This window comes from Muscardinus avellanarius (assembly GCF_963383645.1).
Source record: "Muscardinus avellanarius genome assembly, chromosome: X".
Classification (NCBI taxonomy): Eukaryota; Metazoa; Chordata; class Mammalia; order Rodentia; family Gliridae; genus Muscardinus; species Muscardinus avellanarius.
The window spans coordinates 112,820,790-112,845,412 of record NC_137792.1 but is presented as its reverse complement, the minus strand read 5'-3'; the positions used below and the strand labels follow the sequence as shown (position 1 = coordinate 112,845,412).

General features: G+C 38.7%; 1 protein-coding gene across 2 annotated transcripts in view; it reads left to right on the top strand.

The window, feature by feature from the left end:
• ZDHHC15 (zDHHC palmitoyltransferase 15) overlaps positions 1-17,178 on the top strand; it is a gene marked incomplete at both ends in the record, with an annotated part of 73,172 nt that extends 55,994 nt beyond the window's left edge. For both annotated transcript variants that reach the window (XM_080719513.1, XM_080719512.1), the window contains 2 exons: positions 1,686-1,789; positions 17,132-17,178. In XM_080719513.1, coding sequence (XP_080575639.1) covers positions 1,686-1,789; positions 17,132-17,178 — 151 coding nt within the window. The remainder of the gene's footprint in view (positions 1-1,685; positions 1,790-17,131) is intronic.
• Between the last annotated feature and the right edge of the window lie 7,445 nt (positions 17,179-24,623).

Below are 24,623 nucleotides of genomic sequence, written 5' to 3'. Positions count from 1 at the left end.
TTTATGAATTTGCCAGCAATCTTATCATGGAGGTAGGGAGCCTCTCTTCTAGCTGGCAGTGCTCAGAGTTAGTGAGGCACACTCCCTACATGTGCCCTGCCATCTTTTTTTTTTAATCATAAAACCCTGATTAAAATTAAAAAGAGCCAAGGACATAGCTCAGAGGTAGAATGCCTCTGAGTTTTATCGTCAGTACCACAAAAAAGGAGGAGAAATATACCCCAAAATGCTAAAATTGGTAAAGGCAATAGTCTTAGAAATTCTTTTTTTTCCCTCTCTTCTCCATTTTTTATATTTGGTGTGAAATAGTAATATTCTTGTGAAGGAAAAATTACAATAGAAAAGAAGAACAATTAGAGACTGATTTTAAGATGATAAATATTCCTTAGGACTGCAAAAGGAACATAGAGAAAGCTGTGAATGTGAGAAGTGAATAGAGCAAGGTTTTGTCCTCTGAGTGACTTTATGAACTAAAGTAAACAGTAAACTAAACCAGCACTGCATCAGAGCTTGTTTACAGTCTTCTTGCATCCCTTTTAGAGCTACTTTTCACACAGGGATACTTCCATATTCACTGATTTAAGGAAACTTTTCTGAGATTGGATGGTAATTAAGGAGAATTTTTCTTCCCCTTCACTCATTACCCTGATACTTCCTCTGTACCAGTTTATATTGCACAGGCTTATTGTTTTAGATATGATATGTTCTATTCTCTTGGCTCTAAATCATAGACAAAACTATGCCAGTGGGTAAGTTGATTAATAACTGTTACCAGCCATTATCTACACCTTATACACACACAAATGCTATTACTACATCAAAGGGAGCTCTAAAATGATTCTTCTCTGGCATAGAAACCAAAAACAAAAATCAGCCCAATTTCCACACAATCTGTACCATTATATTTTCTGTAGGATACTGTAAAAAAATCCATCTACTTTCAACTAAACATATTCATAAACAGGAGAAAAGACATAGGTCATATCAAATGAATAATCAGTAACTCACTCATATATATTTGAAATGTACTCAAATGTTCAAACTGTAACCCTGTCTTGCCAGGGTGACTGCAGTTCCTTCCACTGCACCCAATATATTAATGGCCAGAAATTAATATCCACAAATATCCTCAAACTGAACCCATAGGTGAATAATTTTCCCCAAAATCTGCACTCTGTACTCACCTCACTCTAGCTCTTTCCTATAGCTCCTAATAACCTTTTGCCATATGAGCTAAAACAAAAACAAATAGCAGGGCACTTGGAATAGCAGGGCACTTGGGCATTAGCTGTCACCAATTTAAAGCCACCTATCTCACTATTTTCAATGGTTTTAAGTCTATTCATCTTTCTTGAAAATATAGACTCAAAAGCAGTAAGATAATTGGATATAAATTGGGATCTTCATAATTAAATATATCTAAAGCTTGCTATGCATACTTTACCTGACATTGTGAAAAGCAAATTTCTTACAAACAAAAACACTCCATAGTGATGCAGAAAAATCAACAAGATATGGAAATTGAGAAGAACACAACAAGTAAATGATTCCATGGCAAGAGCCTATTTCAACAGACTAAACAGACAAAATATTCCTAAGAATCACCCTTCTATTTCAAAGAGGACTTTTATATTCACAAAAGGCTGTATAAGTTACAAGAGCTCACCGTCTTCCTTTTCCAACAGCCCTGGAGATGGCCACTCCTTCCCTATGAGGTCAATGAATGAGTCACAGAACCCACTGCTAGCAAATGAAGAACCCTGGGAAGACAATGAGGATGATAATCGAGGTAAGTAGGCATTGTACAGCAAAACCACTTACCTTGAGGCCAGAAAGCAAAAGGAATAAAAAGAGACTAAGATCCCATCATACTTCTGAATGATATTTCTCCAGTGATCTAACAACCTCTCACTAGGCCCCCACTTCATAAAATTTTCACCACCTCCCAATATCACTGTCCTGAGGACCAAGCCTATAATACATGGGACTTTGGGAGATATTTAAGATCCAAACTATAGCACTAGGTAGTAACTATTTGCCTGTTTGTTTTGGTACTGAGGATTGAACCCAGGAGTACTCTACTTCTGAACTATATTCCCAACCCTATTTTACTTTTTATTTTGAAACAGGGTTTCATTAAGTTGCTATTGTTATTGGCCTTACTGAGTTGCTAAGACTAGCCTCAAAGCTGCAATCCTCTTGTCTTAGCCTCCCCAAGTACGGGGACTATTGGAGTGTGCCACCATGCCCGGCTTGTTTGTTTTACTTACTTATTTTTACTGTAAATATTTAAGACATACATCATGATTTTTTGATAAATTTATATAGTTTAATGACTACTATAGGGAATAATTTAGCCTATACATCTTCTCAAATTTACCAGTTATTTTAATCAGCTTTTCCGTTGCCAATACCCAAATATCTAACAAGCACAACATAGAGAAAAGGTTTCTTTGGACTCAAAGTTTCAAAGGTCCAGTCCATAGTTGGCCAGCTCTAAGGCAAATATCACAATGTCAAGACATGGTAGAGGGATGCTGCTCTCACATGATGGTGGCCAGAAGCAGGACATATCTAGTCTCCAATACTATGCCCTAGTGACCCACCTCTACCATTTATGCCCCATATCTGAACCTTAATGCATTGGTAGAATGCTTTCAACACATGAGATTCTAGTGGGGGGGCATTTCAAACCTAAATCATAACACTCTGTCCCTGGTCCCCAAAAGCTCATTTCACAGTGCAAAATGCATTTAGTCTATTCTGAAGAGTCCCCATTATCTTACCGGTTCCAGCATTGTTCAAGAGTCCAAGACCAAAGTCTCTTCTGAGACTAAAGGCAAACTCTTACCTGCGAACCCCTGTGAAAATTAAAAAAGCAGTTACATGCTTCTAAGATACAATGGCACAGAGTAAACATTTGCATTCAATATGGAGGGTTAGGGGCATATAAAGAATGGGATCAAAACAAGACGAAAATACAACTCTACATTTGGCATCCGGGCACATGGTAGTGAGATGCAATCTCCAAAGGGCCTCAGCAGCCCCAACCCTATGGCTTTGCCAGTTGCAGCCCATGGGCTACTCTCTTGGGCTGATCAGTCTGCTTGTTGCCTGCAGCTTTCCCCAGCAGACTTTCCTCATTCCTGGTATCTCTTAGTTTCCAAGGTTTCCATTGCAGCTTCAACTTTATTCTCATAACTTCATAACTTGCCTGCTTAGGGCCCATCCACAGGGATTCAGACTCTGCTACACATTGTTTTACCTCCCAGACCTTCCTTGGAAATCTTGGTGGAGGCCTCCATGATGCCTTAATTTCATCATATAGATGACATCAAGATCTGATGCCAGCTCAAGCAATAGCCACGCCCCCTTTGGCTAGGGCTACAGTGGCCTCTGAGTACCTAGGCAACAGTGAAACAAATCCCCAGGAAACAACTTCCTAGGCACCCCTGTGCAAGCAGGGCACTTCTTAGGCCTCTCAAAGTCACCTCTTTTATATATGTTTCCATGGTTAAATCTTTGATACTATAATGGTGAGTTCTTACTAATTCCTGAGATGTTCTCAGGGTATTTTTCCTATTGTGTCTAAGAAAAGTATATAATTCCTCTTTTTTTTTTTTTTTTTTTTTTTTGGTGGTACTTGGGGTAGAACCCAGGGGCGTTTTACATCTGGGCTATACTCCCAGACCTATTTTGTATTTTATTTGGAAACAGGGTCTCACTAAGTTGCTGAGAGCCTCACTAAGTAGCTGAGGCTGGCTTCGAACCCATGCGATCCTCCTGTCTCAGCCTCCCAAGCACGGGGATTACAAGTGTGCGCCACCACTCCCAGCTTATATAATTCCTCTTTAGGGGCCATGATCTCTTCCACAGCCATATCTTCTTTGACCCAACTTCATGTACACTTTTCTGGTCAAACCGCAAATATGTAAAATATTTCTCCTCTGCCTTCTAGCCTTCCCATCCCTTTTGTGTGATTATTCTTGGGTTATTTCTTCTGTATGGCTAAAAATTTCATCCCCAGTGCTGCTTTTAAGTCCAAGGGTACTTGATTACTGACCTACATCCTCAGTCCTCTCTTCCCTCCTCCTCCTACACCTCCCCCTTCCTTCTCCTCTTTCATACTGAGAATTGAATACAGATTCATTCTATCTCTGGCCTATAGTTCCCGTTCTCTTTTAAAATTATATTTTGAAACAGGCTCTTGCTAGGTTTGCCAAGAATCTTGCTAAATTTGCCAAAGCTCTTACTGAGGCTGGCCTTGAACCTGTGATCCACCTCTGTCTCAGGCTCCCAGGTACAAGGATTACAGGCATGTACTACCAGGCCCAGATTTATTCTTTATTTTGAGAAAGGGTCTCCCTAAGTTGCCTAGGCTACCCTCAAACTTGTGATCCTCCTGTCTCAGCCTCCTACATCACTGGGATTACATATGTGTGCCACTGCACCACACCTGGTTGGCTACAGCTTCTTTTATTTTTTATTTGTTTGCTTTTAGTGATTTTATTTTATTTTTTAAATTTTATTTATATGTGGAAAATATTGAAAATGATATACATTTAGACTGTACTTGGTACCCTCTCCCCCCACCCCATTCCCTTTCTTCCCCCCAGCAATGTATGTCCAGGTTAACCATGCTATATTCATACTTTTACACATATTTGGATGTAGCTCCTCCATTAATCAACCTCAGCCTTTTACCTCTCCTATTCTTCCATTCTAGCTTTGCTGAGATTTCTCCTCCATTAACTAGAATCCCTCTAGTATCCCCAATGTTCTCTAGTTTGGGAATATTAGAGAAATCATATGTTCCTTTTCTTTATGCACTTGGCTGATCTCACTTAATGTAATGTTCTCCAGATTTTTCCATCTTCTTGTGAATGCCATGATTTTGTTCTTTATAGCTGAATAGAATTCCATTGTGTGTATTTCCTATAATTTTGCAATCCATTCTATCTGTTGATGGAGACCTAGATTGGTTCCATATTTTGACTATTATGAATTGTGCTACTATGAACATAGGCATGCATATGTTACTGTAGTTCCCTGATTTCAACCCATTTGGAAAAATACCCAGGAGTGGTATAGCCAGATCATATGGTAAGGAATCACTACACTGATCTCCATAGTGGCTGAACTAGTTTGCACTCCCACCAACATCCTTGCCAGCATTTGTGGTTATTTGATTTCTTTATGCTTGCCACTCTGATTGAGGTTAGATGGAATTTCAGCATAGTTTTGATTTGCATCTCCCTGATGGCTAGTGATGTAGAACATATTTTCATGTATCTATGGGCATTTGCATCTCTTCTTTTGTGAAGTGTCTGTTCAGTTCAGTGGCCCATTTCTTGATTGGGTTATTTGTTTTGCTAGTGTAGAGTCTTTTGAGCTCTTTGTATATTCTGGATATTAGCCCTCTATCAGAGTGGTGGCTGGAAAAGATCTTCTCTCATTCCATAGGCTTCCTCCTTAGGTTCTTGGTGGTTTCCTTTGATGAGAAGAAACTTTTTAGTTTGATGCCATCCCACTTGTTAATTCTTGCTTTAATTTTCTGCACTTTGGAGGTCTTGTTGAGAAAGTTACTGCCTGTGCCTATATGTTAGAGTGTTGAGCCTATGACCCCCTCTAATAACTTCACAGTCTCTGGTCTAATTTCTTTTTTTTTATTTTTATTGCGGGTCTGGGGATGAAACCCAGGGGCATTTGACCTCTGAGCTATACCTCCTGTCCTATTCTTTATTCTTTATTTTGAAACTTGGTCTCACTGAGTTACAGAGGGCCTCACTAAGTAGCTGAGGCTGTCCGCAAACCACGATCCTCTGGTCTCAGCCTCCCGAATGCTGGAATTAAAAGCGTGCGCCACCATGTCTGGCTTGATCTAATTTCTAAGTCTTTGTTATATCTCGAGTTGATTCCTGTGCATGATGAGAGGTAAGGATTTAGTTCCATCTTTCTACAAATAGATAGCCAGTTCTCCCAGCACCATTTGTTGAAAAGGCTGTCTTTCCCCAGCGTATGAGTTTGGCCCCTTTGTCAAAGATTAATTGACTATAGGTGTGTGGGTTTGTTTCTGTATCTTCTGTTCTGTTCTACTGCTCAGTATGCCTGATGTTGTGCCGATATCATGCTGTTTTTACTACTTTTGCTCTATAGTATAATTTGAAGTCCAGGAGTGTGATGCCCCCTGCATGGTTCTTATTTTTGAGAATTGCTTTGGCTATTCTGGGTCTTTTCTTTCTCCATATAAAAACCATGACTGATTTTTCTAGGTCTTTGGTATTTTAATGGAATTGCATTGAATCTATAGATCAGTTTTGGCAGAATGGCCATTTTGATGATATTTATTCTGCCTATCTATCCATGAGCACGGGAGATCTTTCCATCTTCCAAGGTCTTCTTCAATTTCTTTCTTTAATGTTTTATAGTTTTCTTTGTAGATGTCTTTTACATCTTTGGTTAGGTTTATTCCTAGGTATTTTATTGGTTTTGAGGTTATAGTGAATGGAATAGTTTCATTTATTTCTTTCATTGTGGATTCATTGTTGGCATAAAGAAAAGCAACTGAGTTCTTTAGGTTGAGTATCCTGCAACTTTGCTAAATTGGTTAATCAGCTCCAGAAGTCTTTTGGTTGAGTCCTTTGGGTCTTCTAGATAAAGGATCATGTCATCTGCAAATAAGGATAGGTTTAATTACTCTCTTCCTATTTGAATTTTTTTATTTCCTTCTCTTGTCTTATTGCTGTAGCAAGAGTCTCAAGGACTATATTGAAAAGGAGAGGTGATAATGGGTGTCCTTGTCTTATTCCTGATTTTACAGGAAATTCTTGCAGTTTTTCCCCATTCAATATGATGTTGGCTTTGGGTTTATTTGCAGTTTTTCCCCATTCAATATGATGTTGGCTTTGGGTTTATTGTATATTGCCTTAATGATGTTGAAATACATTCCTTCTGTTCAATTTTCTGAAGTGTTTTTAACATAAATGGGTGTTGGATTTTGTCTAATGCTTTTTCAGCATCTATTGGTATGATCATGTGGTTTTTGTTCTCAGTTCTATTCATGTGGAGAATAACGTGTATTGATTTGCATATGTTGAACCAGCCTTGCTTTTCTGGGATGAAACCAACTTGGTCATGGTGTACAATTCTCTTGACATGGTTTTGAATGCATATAGCTAGTATTTTGTTTAGAATTTTTGCATCTATGTTCATTAAGGATATTGGTCTGTAATTTTCCTTTCTTGGGGTATCTTTATTTGATTTGGGGATCAATATGGTACTGGCCTGATAGAAGGAATTTGGGAGAATTCTATCTCTTTCAACTTCCTGGAACAAGTTGTGAAGTATTGGTATTAGTTCTTCACTGATGGTTTTGTAGAATTTAGCTGGAAACACATCAGGGCCTGGGCTTTTCTTTGATGGCAGAATTTTTATTGCTGTTTCTATTTCTTTGCTTGCTATGTCCTCTTGGTTCAGTTTAGGCAGGTTATATGTGCTTAGAAGTCTATTGATTTCTTCCATGTTTTCCAGTCTATTGGAGTATAAATTCTCAAAATAGTTTCTGATAATCCTTTAAATTGTCCCCTGTCTGTGGTGATGTCTCCTTTTTCATTTCTGATTTTAATAATTTGAGTTGATTCTCTCTTTTGGTTAGGTTGGCCAGGGGGTTGTCAATCCTATTAATCTTTTCAAAGAACCAGGTTTTTTGTTGTTTCTTTGAATTGTTTTTTTTTATTGTTGTTGTTCTCTATTTCATTTATTTCTGCTCTGATTCTAATAATTTCCTGCCTTCTGCTGGCTTTGGGATTAAACTGTTGTAGTCTTTCCAGGTTCTTGAGTTGTGTCATTATGTTGTTTACTTGGTGACTCTCTGTTCTTCATATGTCAGCACTCAATGCTATGAGATTTCCTCTCAACATTGCCTTCAAAGTGTCCCATAGATTTTGGTAAGTTGTTTCTCTATTTTTGTTTATTTCCAGAAATTTCTTTATTTCTCCCCTAATTTCCAATCTTAGTTCAATAGTGTATCATTCAGTCTCCATGTATTTAAATAGTTCCTTTTGAGTTTCCTGTTGTTGAGTTCTACTTTCATTCCATTATGGTCTGAAAAGATGCAGGTAATTATATTACATCTTTTGAATTTGCTGGTGCTTGCTTTGTGGCCCAGGATATGGTATAATTTTGAAAAGGTTCCATAGGCTGCTGAGAAAAATGTGTATTCTGTTTTTCCTGGTTGAAATATTCTGTATATGTCTATTAGGTCCATTTGGTTTACAGTTTTATTTAGTTCTGAAGTCTTTACTCATCTTTTGCCTTAAAGATCGATCCAGTGGTGTGAGAGGTGTGTTAAAGTCTCCCAATATATTTGTATTTGGGTCTATTTGAGATCTGATGTCCAGGAGGGTTTGTTTTACAAATGTGGCTGCACCTACATTTAGGACATAAATTACATTTACTATCAATATATCTTCTTGGTGGATTGTTCCTTTTAATAAAAGGAAGTGCCCTGCTTTGTCTCTTCTCATGTGTTTTAGCTTAAAATCTGTTTTGTTGGATATCAGCATTGCTACCCCTGTCCATTTTTGCTCTTCATTGGCATGATATATTTTTTTCCATTCTTTCACTTTCAATCTATGAATGTCTTTGGCTATAAGGTTAGTTTTTTGCAAACAGCATATATTTGGATTATCTTTTTTAATCCACATTGCCAGTTTATGTCTTTTGACTGGTGAGTTAAGTCTTGACATTCAGAGTTATTATAAAAATATGATTTTTATTTCCTGTCATTTTGTGTTCTAACTTCTGTTTGGTATAATATTATTTCTTTACTTAGATACCCTGCTGATCAACTTCATCTCTTTTCTGGTTCTGTACCTTGCTTTTTTCTGCTTTATGGTTTATTTCTTTCAGTGTTTTATCTAGTGTTGGCTTTGAATTCATGAATTTTTGAGATTCTCTTTATCTTGAAACACTTTTGTTTCTCCATCAATTTTGAATAATAATTTTGCTGGATATAGCAGTTTTGGTTGGAAGTTGTTTTCTTTCAGGGTCTGAATCATATCATTCAAGTCTCTCCTGGCATTGATAACATGGGTTGTATAGTCTGAGGTAATTTTTATTGTTTTGCCCCCAAATGTCACACATTATTTTGTTCTCACTGCTTTTAAAATTCTTTCCTTGGCCTCTATGTTGGTCATTTTGATTATTACATGGCATGGGGAGATCCTTCTTTGATCTTGTCTTAATGGTGTTCTGTATGTCTCCTGAATGTGTAAGTACAAGTCTCTTTCCATGTTTGGAAAATTCTGAAATTATTTCTCTGAAGAGATTATGAATGCTCTTGGTTTGTACCTCTCTCCCTTCTTCAATGCCTTTTATTCGTAATTTAGGTCATTTCATATTGTCACATAGTTGTTGGATGTTTAGGTTTTGTTGCTATAATGACTTCTGTATGCTGTTGACTGTGCTTTCAATTTTGAATGAGCTGTCTTCTAACAATGATATTCTATTTTCAATTTAATCTAATCTTCCAGAATTTTTTTCTATTGCTGTCTTCATTTATTGACTCTTTCATTTCATTCCAGACCTCTTTCTGATTCTTTCTTAGTGTCTCTATTTCCTCTTTCATTTCCTGTATGCGTGCTTTGAGGCCTTTCATCATATTGTAGATCAGGATTCGGAATTCTCCTTGCATTTCTTATAGCTCAGTATTTGTGATTTGCATTGTTTCCTCACTGTTCCTAATTCTTTTATTTTCAAGGTTTTCATGCTTGTTTTTCTGATATTTTGGCATCTTTTGTAGTTATTATATCTAATCCAATCTTAGTAGTAGGAATTTAGATGTGTCAGCAGCTAAGCACTACTTCTTCCTATGGTGAGGGTTGGGTGATGGTGGAGGAGCTGAGGTGATGGGTTCAGGAGTCGTGTAAGGTAGAGGATATGATTAGATTGAGGAAGAATTTAAGTGTAATAAGATAGTATCTGGTTGAGAATGGGAGAAGGTTAGCTAGTAGGACTTGTAGTTAGTAGAATATTTAAGTATGGAGATATAAAATACCTTGAGTATTAAACAAGGAGATAAAGGAAAAAATAGTTTTGAGAGAAGAGATTAGATAGGCTTGAGTAAAGAAGTTTGTAAAGGGAGTGGGGGAAGGAGCAAACAAACACGAATAAAGTAACCAAACAAGATACAAAAGCTAATTATTATACATCAAAGACAAACAAACAAAAAACAACCAAAAGAAAAAAAAAGAGTAAGAAAGAGAAAAAAAGGATAAAAATAAATAAAAAGAACTAGTGACTGTGTGAGACAACAAAGTAAAACAAAATATCAAACAAAAAACCCAAATAAAAGGGAAAAAATTTAAAAAACCCCCAAAACACCAAAACAAAACAAAAAACCCAGTCCCGCTAATTTATGAATATGGGCGGGCCTGTGTAATCTTCTGGAGTATTTTTCAATGACTCTTATTTGCTCCTTACCCTATTTTCAGCTTCTGAACTCACTCTCTGAGTGTTTGGGCCCCTCTCTCACCTCTGATAGCTTTGCATTTAGGTGTCAAGGTGTCAGGAGTCACTGTTAATGAGTTCTGTGCAAGTCCCGGGTTCTGTGTATTTCCAGCCTGTAGTCTGTGCCTCTGAACTCTCCTCCTAGAGCTCAGGCCTGTGCTTCCCTACCCGCAGAGGTGGAGGGCATACAGTTGTCCCAAAGTGTCCAGGGAACTTCCCAGTTTTTCTTATTTCCCAGGACAAATATAAATTCATAGTAATCAGCCTTTCGATGACTCCCTTTCATGGACACACAAATTGAAAGCTTCAAAACAAGATTTCCAAGAGCATGTATTTTGTAGTTATTTGATAGGAAATGAACTCAGTTATGATTCTGGTATAGGTACCAAGGTTAGCACTTACCAATTATAATTATATTACCTCTATCCATTATGCTTTAGTTACCTTATTTCCTGTAAAGAAGCCAAAACCCATTCCTTTTCTTTTTCTCTCCCAATTATTCATTAGGCTTGATTAAGAGTTCAGTATAGAGCTCCAGATTAGGATCAAGAGATATGATTAGATATTTGGGGTGTCTAATTAGATATTTGGTATGTGGATATTTTCCAAAAGGCTACTTTTTACTCTTATTCCTCCAAATGGGATACAGTACCATTCTGGGATAGAATGGATGGCTAGTTGACCAAAAATCTAACAGGAAAAGGAGAGTGAAGGAAAAACTAATATTTATTCACTTTAATTGGGAGGTAAGAGATGTATGTGAAAAGTTACCTAACAAAACACAATATAAAGCTGGGCATGATGGCACATGCTTATAATCCCAGTACTTGGTATGATGAGACAGTAGGATCATGGTTCGTGAACAGCCTCAGCTATTAGTGAGGCCCTTTGCAACTCAGTGAGACCCTGTTTCAAAATAAAGAATAAAAAATAGGGCTGGGGTGTAACTCGGAGATACAGTGCCCCTGTGTTCCAACCCCCAGTACTGCAAAACACATACACACACGTACGCACACACACACACACGCACACACGCGTGCACACACACACACACACACGCACACACACACACAATATAGGATATGTTACTGACCAAATGAATTAAACCATAAAGTTTGTTTTATGGCAATTTAAAGGAAAGTTTGTTTCCTGTGGGCTAGGCTGGTCATAGAGTAGGTAAAATTTGGACTATAACAATTAGATAGTATCTGGATTGGTGGCAAGAGAAGAAGCAACAGCAGGTATAAGAAAGCCACAGGAAACCCCAACTTAAGTGAGTGAGACCAGAAGAAAAGAGACTAGTCCAAAGAGGTTGACCAGTAGACTAACTAAATGGGAGTTAATTGAAGTCAAATACCTCATCACCTTCACCTCAGTATTCTCTGCAACCCTAGCAAAATATAGTTGCACATAGAAAATGATTCTTAAAATGATTCAAAGGCACAACTAACATTTGTTGAATGTCTACTATATGCCAAGTGATGTACAGACTCTGTCATATTTAATAACCATAATCTCTTTTTGAGCTGTACACATTAAATAACTCCATTTTATAGCCAAAGAGACTCAAATTCAGAGAAACCCAAAGTCATACAGCTAAGTAAGTGACAGATCTTTAACCACTGTACCACCCACTATTTCTCCTTTGCTTCTATTTCCTTTCATTTTATGGGCCTTTTAAAAACCCATTTGAAAGAAAATTATCTGTGTCTGTGCCTCTTTAACCAGAAATAGAAGGATGGAAAAACACACAAAGAGCTGCAGCATGGGAAACATTTCTCAGCTCTGCCACTAAGATGAATGAGGACTTTAGGAAAGTCCTTCTCTCAGGATCTCAGCTTCAATTTCATGATCTCCAAGCTATCCTTAACTCTAAGGTGTGAGGTTTTATGAGCCCATTTAATACTTAGAAGACATAAGCTGAACAATCATGACCTGGTATTTGTCACCAAACACTTCTCTTTTAAAAAAGAAAAGGATGCCTATTGCATAAAGACCACTATAAGTTTACATCATTAATCCACATTCAGAATCAAATTTAATTATTCATGTGCTCTCCATATATACATACAGTTGTTTCCCCTTATCACTTCTACCTAGCACTTTGGCCACTGTTCTATAAAGGACCCATTCTCACACTTGTCATCTCCCTTTGCTCAAGAGTAGGAATCTGAGAGATACAAAGAAGGAAACAGACCAAACAATGCCTTGTGTATATATGAATGCATCGCTATGAATCTCACTATCATCAATTACAATATACCAATAACATCATTTAAAACAAAACAAAAAGAATAGGAATTTTAGGTCTCATCCTTGAAAGCATCAAATAATATACTGAATTAGGGTAGGGATATGCCTTTGGGAAGTTAGGCCATTGGCAAATGACCTATTCCCTATGTTTCTAGTTAAGAAGGAGGTATCCATGCCTTCAGCTACTGGAAAACTTACCTCATAAAATAATGTCATGGACATTCATTTTACTTTTAATCTACATTGTCCAACTCTAAGCTCTGAATTAGTATATGTTTGTGAAATAATGCAAATCTTCAACTACTGAGCTTGATTCAAAAATCACTTCTTGAGATTACACTTCAAACATGGTACTATGGAGGAATATAAAGGTAACACACCATGTGCTATGTGAATATATGGGGGTATAGCTTGAAGTTAGAATGCCCCTGGGTTCCATCCCCAGTACTATCCAAAATAAAAATAAATATATAAATAGGGCTGGGGTATAGCTCACAGGTATAATGTCCCTGGGTTCAGTCTTCAGTACAAAAAAGTGTAACAATTATAAATAAAAAGGAGGTCTCTTCCCTCAAGGAATTCACAATTGCATGGAAAGATTAGAAATCACTTAAGTCTAACCCAAGATGTGGTGTGGGTATTGCCATAAAAGTGATGCTATTAATTACAGACCTAATGTAGGCTTAGCCTTGTGCTAAGTACTGTGATACACATGGTAAGTGTGTGAGTGTTAGTGATGCTTCAACACTGAGTATATTAATAAAGAGGGAAAATGTACAGGCTCTCCTCAAATTTTGAAGAAGAGGTGGGGCTTAAAATGGATGTTGTTAGGATGAATAACATCAGGATAGATGCTAGGAGGAAGGAAATAACATTTTAGGTAAAGAGGCACAATATGCATGTGATAAGGAGGCCATCCATTCTGAAGCAAAGGGGACATTGTGTTGTAAGCAGTGGTCTTAAGGGATACAACATAAGGTCAGGAGGTAGTGGACAGTGAGGCTTGATGTAGGAAACATCTTTTAATTCTATGGTCTTATATTATCAGTTAATATTGATATAATGAAGGATAATTTGAGAAAGTTTATTCAGGTACTGATACTCAGGATGAATTATAATTTGGGAAGATAAATAGAAAAAGCAACAGAAAGCTGGGTATGTGTCAAGGTAGCTTCATGAGTGCTAATAACTATCAATGGAGAGGTAGCATCAAACCCAAGACACATTTTAAATAACTGGACATCGTACCATTGACTACAGAGCTCTGTGAGTCATTAATTAGAGATGTCCATCAATCCCACGAAAGGTGTAGGAGATAATCAAGAGAGAGATTAAAACTAGAAAAAGGAGATAAAATGTAAAATGAATCATATAAGCCGGGTTACCGTGCATCCATGTGAATGAGGACATGAATGGTGAAAGATAAAGCCAGAAAGTCAAAGACTCACAGTTTAATGGAGGGTATCCAAAAATACAGTGAGCGAGAGATCATTGCCCCTGTTTTACAGATGAAAAAGCTGAGTCTGGGGAGGGTAATATGACCTTTGTAAAGGTCATAAAACAGTGATGACTCAAGTTCTTTCTAACTCCACATTGTACCATTTTCTCTCTTCTTCCCAATTTCTGTAAACCAGTGCCTGGAAGGAAGTAAATGTATACTGTTATAGACACTTCACATAGTATCAAGGGTTGATGTGGGAACATAGATTTTTAAAGGAAAGGAGATCTAAGACAAGACAGGAAGAAAACCTGAGCTAAGCCAGCATTCACTAGGACTAAAATGACATCATTCTTGGTTCAAGCCAATACGTGTTGAATAATGGTGAAGTTGCTACTGCATAGGTAGCAAGAGTAGGTAGGGTGGGGTAAGAATGTAGAAAGACAATGTGAGTTGACTTTCTAATGTGAGTTTGACTTTCTAAATTCTACATTTGACTTCTATTATGCAGAGCCTGGTTTTTTGAAGTATCTACATTGTTTAATTTAGTTTTTGCCAGGTGAGCCTACCTATGCAGTCTTGGCTAAGCTCACTTTGAGAGTGAAACCATAAAGGAAACTGGTAATTGAGTTTTTTTAGCTCAGAAATCAATGGTTTTAATTCAAATAATTATTTGGTAGAAATGTTCTGTGCCAAATACAAGTGTGAGTTGCAGTGGAAAAAAGTGAGAGAAATCCACTTAGCAGAATCCTAGACATCAACCTCTGGAAAAGTTCATTGCCAAACCACACCTAAAAAATATGGAGACAGCCAGCCATTTGCAACGAGCAAACATCAGAAGAATAGTATTAGCTTGGTGTGATGGAGCATAGCTGTAATCCCAGTACTTGGGAGGATGAGACAAAAGGGTCATAGGTTCGAAGACAACCTCAGCAACTTAGTGAGGCCCTTTGTAACTTAGATCCCATTTCAAAATAAAAAAGAATAAATAGAGCTGGGGGTATAGTTCAGAAGTACAATGCCCTTGGCTTCAATCCCCAGCATCAGAAAAAAAGAACAGTATCATCAGGGCATGGTGGCACATACCTTTAATCCTCGTACTTGGGAGGCAGAAACAAGATAATATCAGGTTCAAGGACAGCCTGGGCAACTTAGCAAGCCACTGTTTCAAAATGATAAAGTAGGGCTGGGAGTGTAGCTCAGATGTAGAGTAACCGTGAATTCAATTCCCAGTACCAGGAGATTCAATCTCCTGTACCCACCCCAAAAAACAATAGCATCACTTCCTAAAAACAGCAAGGCAAGGAAGTTCATTGCACTTTCAGAATTGTCTTTCCCTGTCAGCTGACGTCTCAGTAGAAATGTTAGGTGAGATGAGATGTTTCCACAAGCAACGGCTGCATCCTTTTCCTTTTGTTGGACAAACGCAAGTTACTCTCTATTCTGTGTTGAAGACCCAGCCAAGATAGTTGTTTTCTATTCATATTTAATGGCAATAATACCCTAAAGCTGGGTTTCCAGACAAGAGAGAATACTGTGCTTCTGTGCCTGCTCTAGGGCCATGATTAGAAAGCAAAACATAGAGCTGGGGATGTTGCTCAGTAGTAGAGCACTTGTTTAACATGTACAAAGCCCTTGGTTCCATCTCCGGCATTGCAAAAAAAGAAAGAAAGAAAAAAAAAAGGACAAACACTCTCAGAAACATCTTTATTTTTCCTGGAAGAAAGCAACCTTGAGCCTAAAATCTGCCTGATTAACTCAGTGACACGAGAGGCTGCCAGCCTGCCATGGCAAAGCTAGCTCACTCTGGCATATAAAGTCTTTAGAGACTTCGTAAATAAGAGAACACTCTGAATGGCACATTGATTTCATAAAAGCAAATGTACCAGGCAGAGACTGTAGGTGATGACCACTGTCAATTTTTTAGCTCTGAGCACCAAGTACATTATTATGCTGGGAGAAGGAAGAAAGTGATTATCTGTACATTAAGCGCCTGGTTCAGGGTATACTGTGCTCTTCCAAAAAGCTAGAGGTCAGAAACAAAACATTTGTACCATAAATGATGTTGCTTGTTAATCCCAATGTCTCTTATTTTCTAGATACCTCATTCCTTTTGAAATACACCAACACCAAAAGTACTATAATAGCTCTCATTATGTCCAGTGGAATAACAGCAAGACAGAGTAATTTTGTGGGTAGCAAGACCCAAAACATTCCATTAGAGTCAGATGGTGTTGAGCTGTCAGCACAGCTATTTAAGTCAAATACTAGGCAGTATTATGGATCAGATAATGTTGATAAATAAAATAATCGTAGCTCATTGTATAGCAAGCTGATTACTCTTGGAATGTGAATGTCTGGGCTGTTTACAAATGCTCCCACCTAGCACACCACCTTCTAACGATCTCTATCTGCTGCCTCCAGGAACTGGACAAGAAGAAAACATGCCACTGAATGAATAGCTACCCATATAAGATACAGAGGCATTCAATCACTGTCTTAGTCTCTTTTTTGTTACTATAGCAAAACACCTGAGGCTGAATACTTTATAAAGTAATGATATTTATTTGGCCCACAATTGATAGCTGGAGAGTCCAAAAAGTATGGCAACAGCATCATGGCAAAGCCCCCCTCCTGCCTGTTTCACAAGGTAAAGAAACAGAAAGGTAAATGCCCATATATAAAAGGGACCCAGCACATGGAGTAGCCTTATTTTATAGCAACCTGCTCTTATAACAACTAACTTGGGCCCCATGACAACTACTATTCCTTCTGAGCCCAGCACACCCAGTGACCTAATCATTCTCCATTGGCCCTGCCTCTTAAAGGCTCCACCACCACAAGAACCAAGTTTCCAGCACTGAAACTTTGGGGAATATACTCAAACCATAGCCAAACTGTAATGGTCACCTCTACTTTTTGATCTTACAGATTATCCAGAAGGCACATCATCGCTTGCTGTGGAAACAGAAACGTAGCAGTTTTCACATTTCCTGCGTCTCGCAGACAGGTCAGTATTCTGTGGGGGACACATTCAGTGCTACCTTATGCTGTTAAACAGCAGGCTTGGAGACATAACAGGAAAAGGAGTGAATTCTCATTCAGGCAAGTAACAAGTGCAATTCTTCACTCCCATTGCACACAGAAGCAGAAGTTCTGTGCATAATTGTCCTGTGTACTGAAAAGGATGCAAACTCACAATTATATTACTTGTGCTAAAAAAAAACAAGAGATCCAAAAACAGCCAAACATTATATTTGGGTTATTTACTTTAATACTGTGAATTATAAATCTTGCCCTGATGTATTCCAGGTCTCTGAAATGATAGAGATTACAAATAGGTTCTTTTTGCCTGACTCCATTATAGCAGTTAATAACCTACTCTTACCAACTACCAGGCAAAAAGCACTCTCCCTACACTCCAACCCAACCCAAATGCAACCAATCTGTAGTCAGTCGCAGGAAGATTTACACACAGAATTTTCTTCAGCTTAGTAAAAAGCTAAAAAACCTTCTCTTTGCAACACTTAGGGCTTTGTGTGGTAGTACACACCTGTAATCCCAGGCTACTTGGGAGGCTGGGATAGGAGGATCACAGGTTCAAGGCCAGTGTCAACAAGTTAGTAAGATACTGTTGCCAGATAAAATTAAAAGGGCTGGAGTTGCAGCTCAGAGAATGCCCCTGGCTTTAATCCGGAGTGCCATGAGAAAGAAGGATTTTAGTTATAGAATTAGAAATACCATGCAGCTCAAAGATCTGATCTGATAAGTCTTCTAATTATTTTCCCAAGCAAGAAGTAGCATTTATTCAGAACCCTATTGGATCTATTTGTAAGTTCTCATGTCTTCAATTCTTTCCCTTATAGAACTTCAGCTATGTACAAATAAAAATACCGTTTAAGACTTTGGCTATGCCAGACATTTTGCTATGCATTTCATATATGCTCTTATTTAAGCCTCACATCAACTCTTTGAGGCTAGCATTATTATTCCCATTTTACTTATGAGAAAACTGAAGTATTGAAACACTTCTTTAAGATTACACAGCTAGTAAGGGACTAGCGAAGGATTGTATCCCAGGGCTGCCTGACTTCAGATCACACTACTTACACTATAGCATTACATTTTTGGGGGGTGGTACTGGGGTTCCTGGAAGCCCTTCTACCTCCGGGCTACAATCCCAGACCTATTTTTAAAAATCATTTTTATTTGGAAACAGGGTCTCCTAGGCCAGCACGCGCGGCTGGCTTCGAACCTGCGCGATCCTCCTGTCTCTGCCTCCCAAGTGCCAGGATTACAAGCGTGCGCCACCACGCCCGGCCTATAGCATTACATTTTAAAATCTGAGCTGGGCGTGGTGGCAGCATGGTGGCTCACGCTTGTAGTCCCAGCATTTGGGAGGCTGAGACAGGAGGATCACGGTTCACAGACAGCCTCAGCTACTTAGTGAGGTTCTTTGCAACTCAGTGTGACCCTGTTTCAAAATAAAGAATAAAAAATAGAGCTGGGAGTGTAGATCAAAGGTACAATGCCCCTGGGTTCCAAATCCAGTACTAAATAAAAAAAAGCAACATGCCTTGGTTTATTTACTGTGCATCTTCACTTATAATCAAAGGTTTAAAAGGAAAGCATTAAGTCCATTTTCTTATTCGTTTTCTTATCCAAAGCCTTGATTAAATGTTTAATGTTTAGGTAAAATGACTTGTATGCTGTTCGTATCTAGATTTTAATTATTTATAGGGTCTCTTCTCTCTCTCTCTCCCTCTCCTCCCCTTCTCGATTGGACACCCAGAAGCATTTTACCTCTGAGCTACACCCCCAGTCCTATTTTTTATTTTTGAAAAGGGCTACACCCAGCCCTATTTTATTGTTCATTTTGAGTTAGGGTCTGACTAGATTGCTGAGGCTGTTCTTGAACCTATGATCCTCCTGTCTCAGACTCCCAAGTACTGGGATTATAGATGTGCGCCACCATATCCAGCTCCCTTGCACTTACTTGACTGTTGTATCGTTCCTTTTTGTGCAGATCATGGAACTGTGTCTTTATTGAAATACTTTCCAGAACTATTAATATGCTAAGAAATTTTGTGACTCTCCAAAAGTAAAATAAATTATCTTATAAACTTATAGGAACATGTGACCCTTTTTTTTCAGAACATCTTTTTTTTGTAGTATTGGAGACTGAACCCAGGGGCATTCTACCTCTGAGCTTTACCGGCTCATCTTGAGTGAATATTGAACCATGAAATACATTTTTATATGCTTCATGCCTTTTCCCAGGAATCTTTCCAAAGAAATTTAACTGATGAGTTTAGTGGAAACAATCATATTCTGATAATACAAGAGTGTTTGAGAACATAGGAGGGAGTATTTTATTTTATTTTATTTTTAACAATTTTTTATTGAACATAAATAGTTTACATTTAAACTATATTTGAAGCCGGGCGTGGTGGTGCACGCTTGTAAACCCCGCGCTTGGGAGGCAGAGACAGGAGGATCGCGCAGGTTCGAAGCCAGCCACGCGCGCTGGCTTAGGAGACCCTGTTTCCAAATAAAAATGTAAAAATAGGTCTGGGATTGTAGCCCGGAGGTAGAAGGGCTTCCAGGAACCCCAGTACCACCAAAAAATAAAAATAAAAACTAAAAATAAACTATATTTGGTGCCCTCTCCCCCCCCCCGCCCCCGTTTTCCCTTCCCCCCTTTCACCAGTGGTTGTCCAGGTTAACCATTTCTTATTCATAATTTTACACATGTTCAGATGTAGACCCTCATTAATCAAGATCGGCCTTCCTCCTCTCCTATCTTTCCATTCAAACTTTGCTGATATTTCCCCTCCATTATCTGGAATCCCACTGGTATCCTCTGTGTTCCCTAGTTTGGGCATATTAGAGGAAACATATGTACCTTCTTCTGTGCTTGGCTGATCTCACTTAACATAATGTTCTCCAGGACTTTCCATCTTCTTGCAAATGATATAATTTTGATCTTCTTTATGGCTGAATAGAATTCCATTGTGTGTATTTCCCACAGTTTGCATTCCCACCAACAGTGTCTGACCGAAAAGTTTTTAATTAAATTAAAGGATGGGAAGTAAAATGAATATCCATGTTTTTACATTGTAAAACTCACATTTTTTCATTTTGTTGCAAATACTTATATATAAAAATAAATTACTGCCATAGTTTTTACACAAAAAATATACTGATTCTCCATTTTATTTTCTTCAAAGTAAAAAGACAAACTTGGGAGAACATTTGTAGAATATATAGCACACAAAATTTATATCCTTAAATTAGAATGTGCTTGCAAATCAATAAGCAAAAGAAAAACACAAAAGTTAGAAAAGTGACAAAAGATGTAAAAAAAATCAATAAAATTAAAATGAAGAAGGAACATGAATATTGTTCAACTTTACTCTAAATAAGTACAAATTTAACATAACCCAAGTGGAATTTTTGTTTTTAAATCATCCATTTTTTATAAATTATTGTACTTGGTATTGGCAAGGACTCACTGAAATAAATGCTCTCATATGCTGCTTATTTAAGTTTAAATTCATGGATGTTTTAAAATTTGGTGCATTGTAATTTTACACCATATCGAGGTAAAGAGTATCATAAAAATGCATGCACACAACTCTTAGGTGCTGTCTCCACCGGGCCCCCACCACGATCCCTCAACACCCCTACCATGAGGTCTTTGAGAATGGAATTAGCAATTTTGTATATGTCCCAATAACATTGTTTCAACTATTGCATTCTTTTTAAAAAATTTTTATTGATGCATTATAATCATACATCTTAATGGGGTACAAGATGGTCAGTAACTACCATGGAGTCTCTCCTTATCTATCCAATGTTGCCCTTATTTCTGAATGTCTCTCTAGCTTCCACATATAAAACATACATCTACTAATTTTTTTGAGACTGGCTATACTTGCTTAGTATGATATTCTTGAGTTCCATCCATTTTCCTACAAATGGTGTGATTTTGTTCTTTATGCCTGAGCAAAACTTCATTGTATTTATATACCAAAGTTTTGTAATTGATTCATTTGTTGATGGACACCTAGGCTGGTTCCATAATTTGGCTATTGTGAACATGGATATGCAAGTATTGCTATAATATTCTGACTTTATTTCTTTTGGAAAGATGCCCAGGAATGGTATTACTGGGTCATATGGTGATTCCATTCCCAATCTTCTGAGAAACCTCCACACTGATCCCCATAACAGTTGACTAGTTTGTAGTCTCACCAGCAGTATAATAGGGTTCTTAATTCCCCACATTCTTGGTAGCATTTATTATTATTTATGTTCTTGATTGCCATTCTAACTGGAGTTAGATTTAATCTCAGTGTAATTATAATTTGCATTTCACTGGTTACTAAAGATGTTGATGAGTTTTTTTGTGTGTGGTACTGGGAATGGAACCCAGGGGCCTTCTACCTCTGGGCTATAATCCCAGACCTATTTTTTAATATTTTATTTGGAAACAGGGTCTCTTAAGCCAGCAAGGCTGGCTTCAAACCTGCATGATCCTCCTGTCTCTGCCTCCCAAGCGTGGGGATTGCAAGCGTGCGCCACCACACCCGGCTATTTTCTCATATATTTGTTGGCCATTTGTGTTTCTTTTTTCAAAAAGTCTATGCAGTTTCATTGCCTGTTTTTTGTTTTTCAAGCTTCTTATGATCTTTGTACAATCTAAATTGTAGGCCTTTGTTGGATGGGTAGGCAGTAAAAAGATTTTCTTCCATTCTTTAGTTCTCTGTAGATTCTTGACAATTTCCTTTGTTGCCTAGAAGCTTTTTAATTTAATGCCATCCTATTTATTAATTGAATTTTAAGGGTCTTATTGAGGAATTTGCTACCTGTACCTATTATGTCTAGGAGGGGAGTGCTAGAGAGAGGCCTGGAGACACTACCCAGACTCCATGGACCTTGCCACTGGTGCAGGGTCTGTGTAGAGGTGGGCCTTGTTGGTGCGGTGATCCAGTCCCTCTGCAACATAAGTTGGCCCCCTTGTAGCTTGGGGCTCTTGTTTCTGCTGTTAAGTCTATAGTGGAAGCTGTACAATTTTGCAAGGAAAGCCTGCTAGCAGTTCCTGGCTGATGTGCCCCTGGGTCTGGGGTCCTGCTAATGCTTGACCTCAGCCAGTCTGTCAGCCCTGACTCCACAGCTGTGGCTAGGCCTTGCCAGTGGTGATACTTGCCAGTATCAGCTCCCCGCAGCAGTTTGAGATCTGGTCTGTATGGGCTGGTCTCCAGAGCTGCACAGCAGTTAGGAGTGAGACTACTCAACACCTAGCAGATAAGAACTGGTGCTAGATCAGTGTGAGGAAAGGATCCCTAGCTGGGCTGTGAGGATGTAGGTGCTGGGCCACATAGCTTCCTTGGTCGCCACCCAATGGGACCTGTTTGGTGGGAGGAGGCAGGGCTCCACACTATGCCTGGCACCATGAGCTGGCCCAAACTATTTCAGTGAATGCCAGGAAGGGGAGGAACCCCCAAGGCTGTTGGTGCTGGGCATGCCTGCTTCTGTGGAGCCTTTTAGGTAGGTGAGGAGGGGGGACCCCGCACAAGATAGTCCAGGGAAGTGACACTGGGTTCAAGCCCCTTCTGGGGACACCACTTTAGCAAGAGGTGGTGGGAGGACTACACCCTGTGCAGAGTGGAAGCCTCTTCTGCACCTGCGCAGTGGTGTGGGTGCTCCCATGAGCGTTGGGGTGGGCATGGCTGGGTCTCCTGTGTGGCCTTTGTCTGCTCGGCTGGCTCTAACTCTGCTTGGACCGCACACTAGTTTAGGCTTAGAATGCAGAGGACTGTATCCCAGATTATGCTTGGGAAAAAGTTCTGTAGGGACCAAGGACGCTAGGGTAGGCCCTTTCCTATTGGCTGCTTTGTATACCCAAAGGAGCCATTCCTATGGATCAGAGACCGTCAGCTGTGTTGTTAGATGATAGGAAGTTAATTTGCCTCAGAAAAGCTAAGGCAAAATTCTTTTGGTCAATTTCCTTTCTTTTCTTTTTTCTTTTTTCTTTTTTTTTTTTTTTTTGGCAGTATTGAGGATTGAACCCAGGGGCATTCTACCTTGGAGCTACACCTCCAGCCCTATTTTTCATTCTTCATTTGGAAACAGGGTCTCACTGAGTTTCAGAGGGCCTAAGTAGCTGAGGTTGGCTGCGAACCTGTGATCTTCCTCTGTCAGCCTCCCAAGAGGTGGTGGGAGGAGTACACCCTGGGATTACAAGCGTGTACCATCTGATCATTTTTTGAGGGCAATTTGGTGATACATATAAAAAGCCTTAATTTTTTTATGGTACTGGGGTTCCTGGAAGCCCTTCTACCTCCGGGCTACACTCCCGGACACCTATTTTTTACATTTTTATTTGGAAACAGGGTCTCTTAAGCTAGCGAGGCTGGCTTTGAACCTGCGCGATCCTCCTGTCTCCGCCTCCCAAGCGCGGGGATTACAAGCGTGCGCCACCACACCTGGCAAAAGCCTTAAAATTTTAACAAAAATTTATTTGGCATCCAACTTCATTTTAAGAGTGTATTTTAATGAAATCATCAGAGATATACACAACTGTTTATTATCAATTTATTATTATTATGGCAGAAAATCTGAAACAAAATCAAATATCTAGCAATTGTGGAATGGTGAAATAAACTGCTTCATCATTATGATGATATATTTTGTAACTATTAAAATTACTATTTTAAAGAATAATATGGCTATGTGAAAAGCTATATGGATATCATTTTATTTTTTATGGTGCCGAAGATCTAACCCATTGCCTCACTCGGGTTTGACAGGTATTCTACCACTGAGATATACTCCAGCCCAAAATTCAAGTATATTTGTGTCTGTTTTATCAAGACAAAATTCACATACTATATAAATTTTTTAGTACTAGGGCTTGAACCCAGGTATATTTTACCTCTGAGCTATACCCCCCAGTCCTTTTTATTTTTTATTTTGAAACAAGGTCTCACTAAGTTTCTGAGGACCTCACTAAGTTCCGGAGGCTGGCCTCAAACCTGCAGTCCTCCTGTCTCAGCCTCCCAACTACTGAGTCACCACACCCAGCTCACATACTATATAATTTGATCACTTACAATTCAGTGGTATTTAGCATATTCACTATCACTGGATGAATTATAGGATATTTCATTACCGCCAAAAGAAACCCCATTCACATAAGCAGTCGATCTCCATTCTTCTCACTCTCACCCGTCAGTAGTCACTAATCTACTTCCTATCATTATAGATTTGCCCATTTGGGACATTTCTTTTAAATAGGATAATTCAATATCTGATTGGGTGAGAAGGTATTTTTAAGTTAAACATGACCCGGAATAGTGATTCCAAAGGCCCTGAGAACTATGGAGTCAGACACTGGGGGTAGCCCTGAGCATCAGCT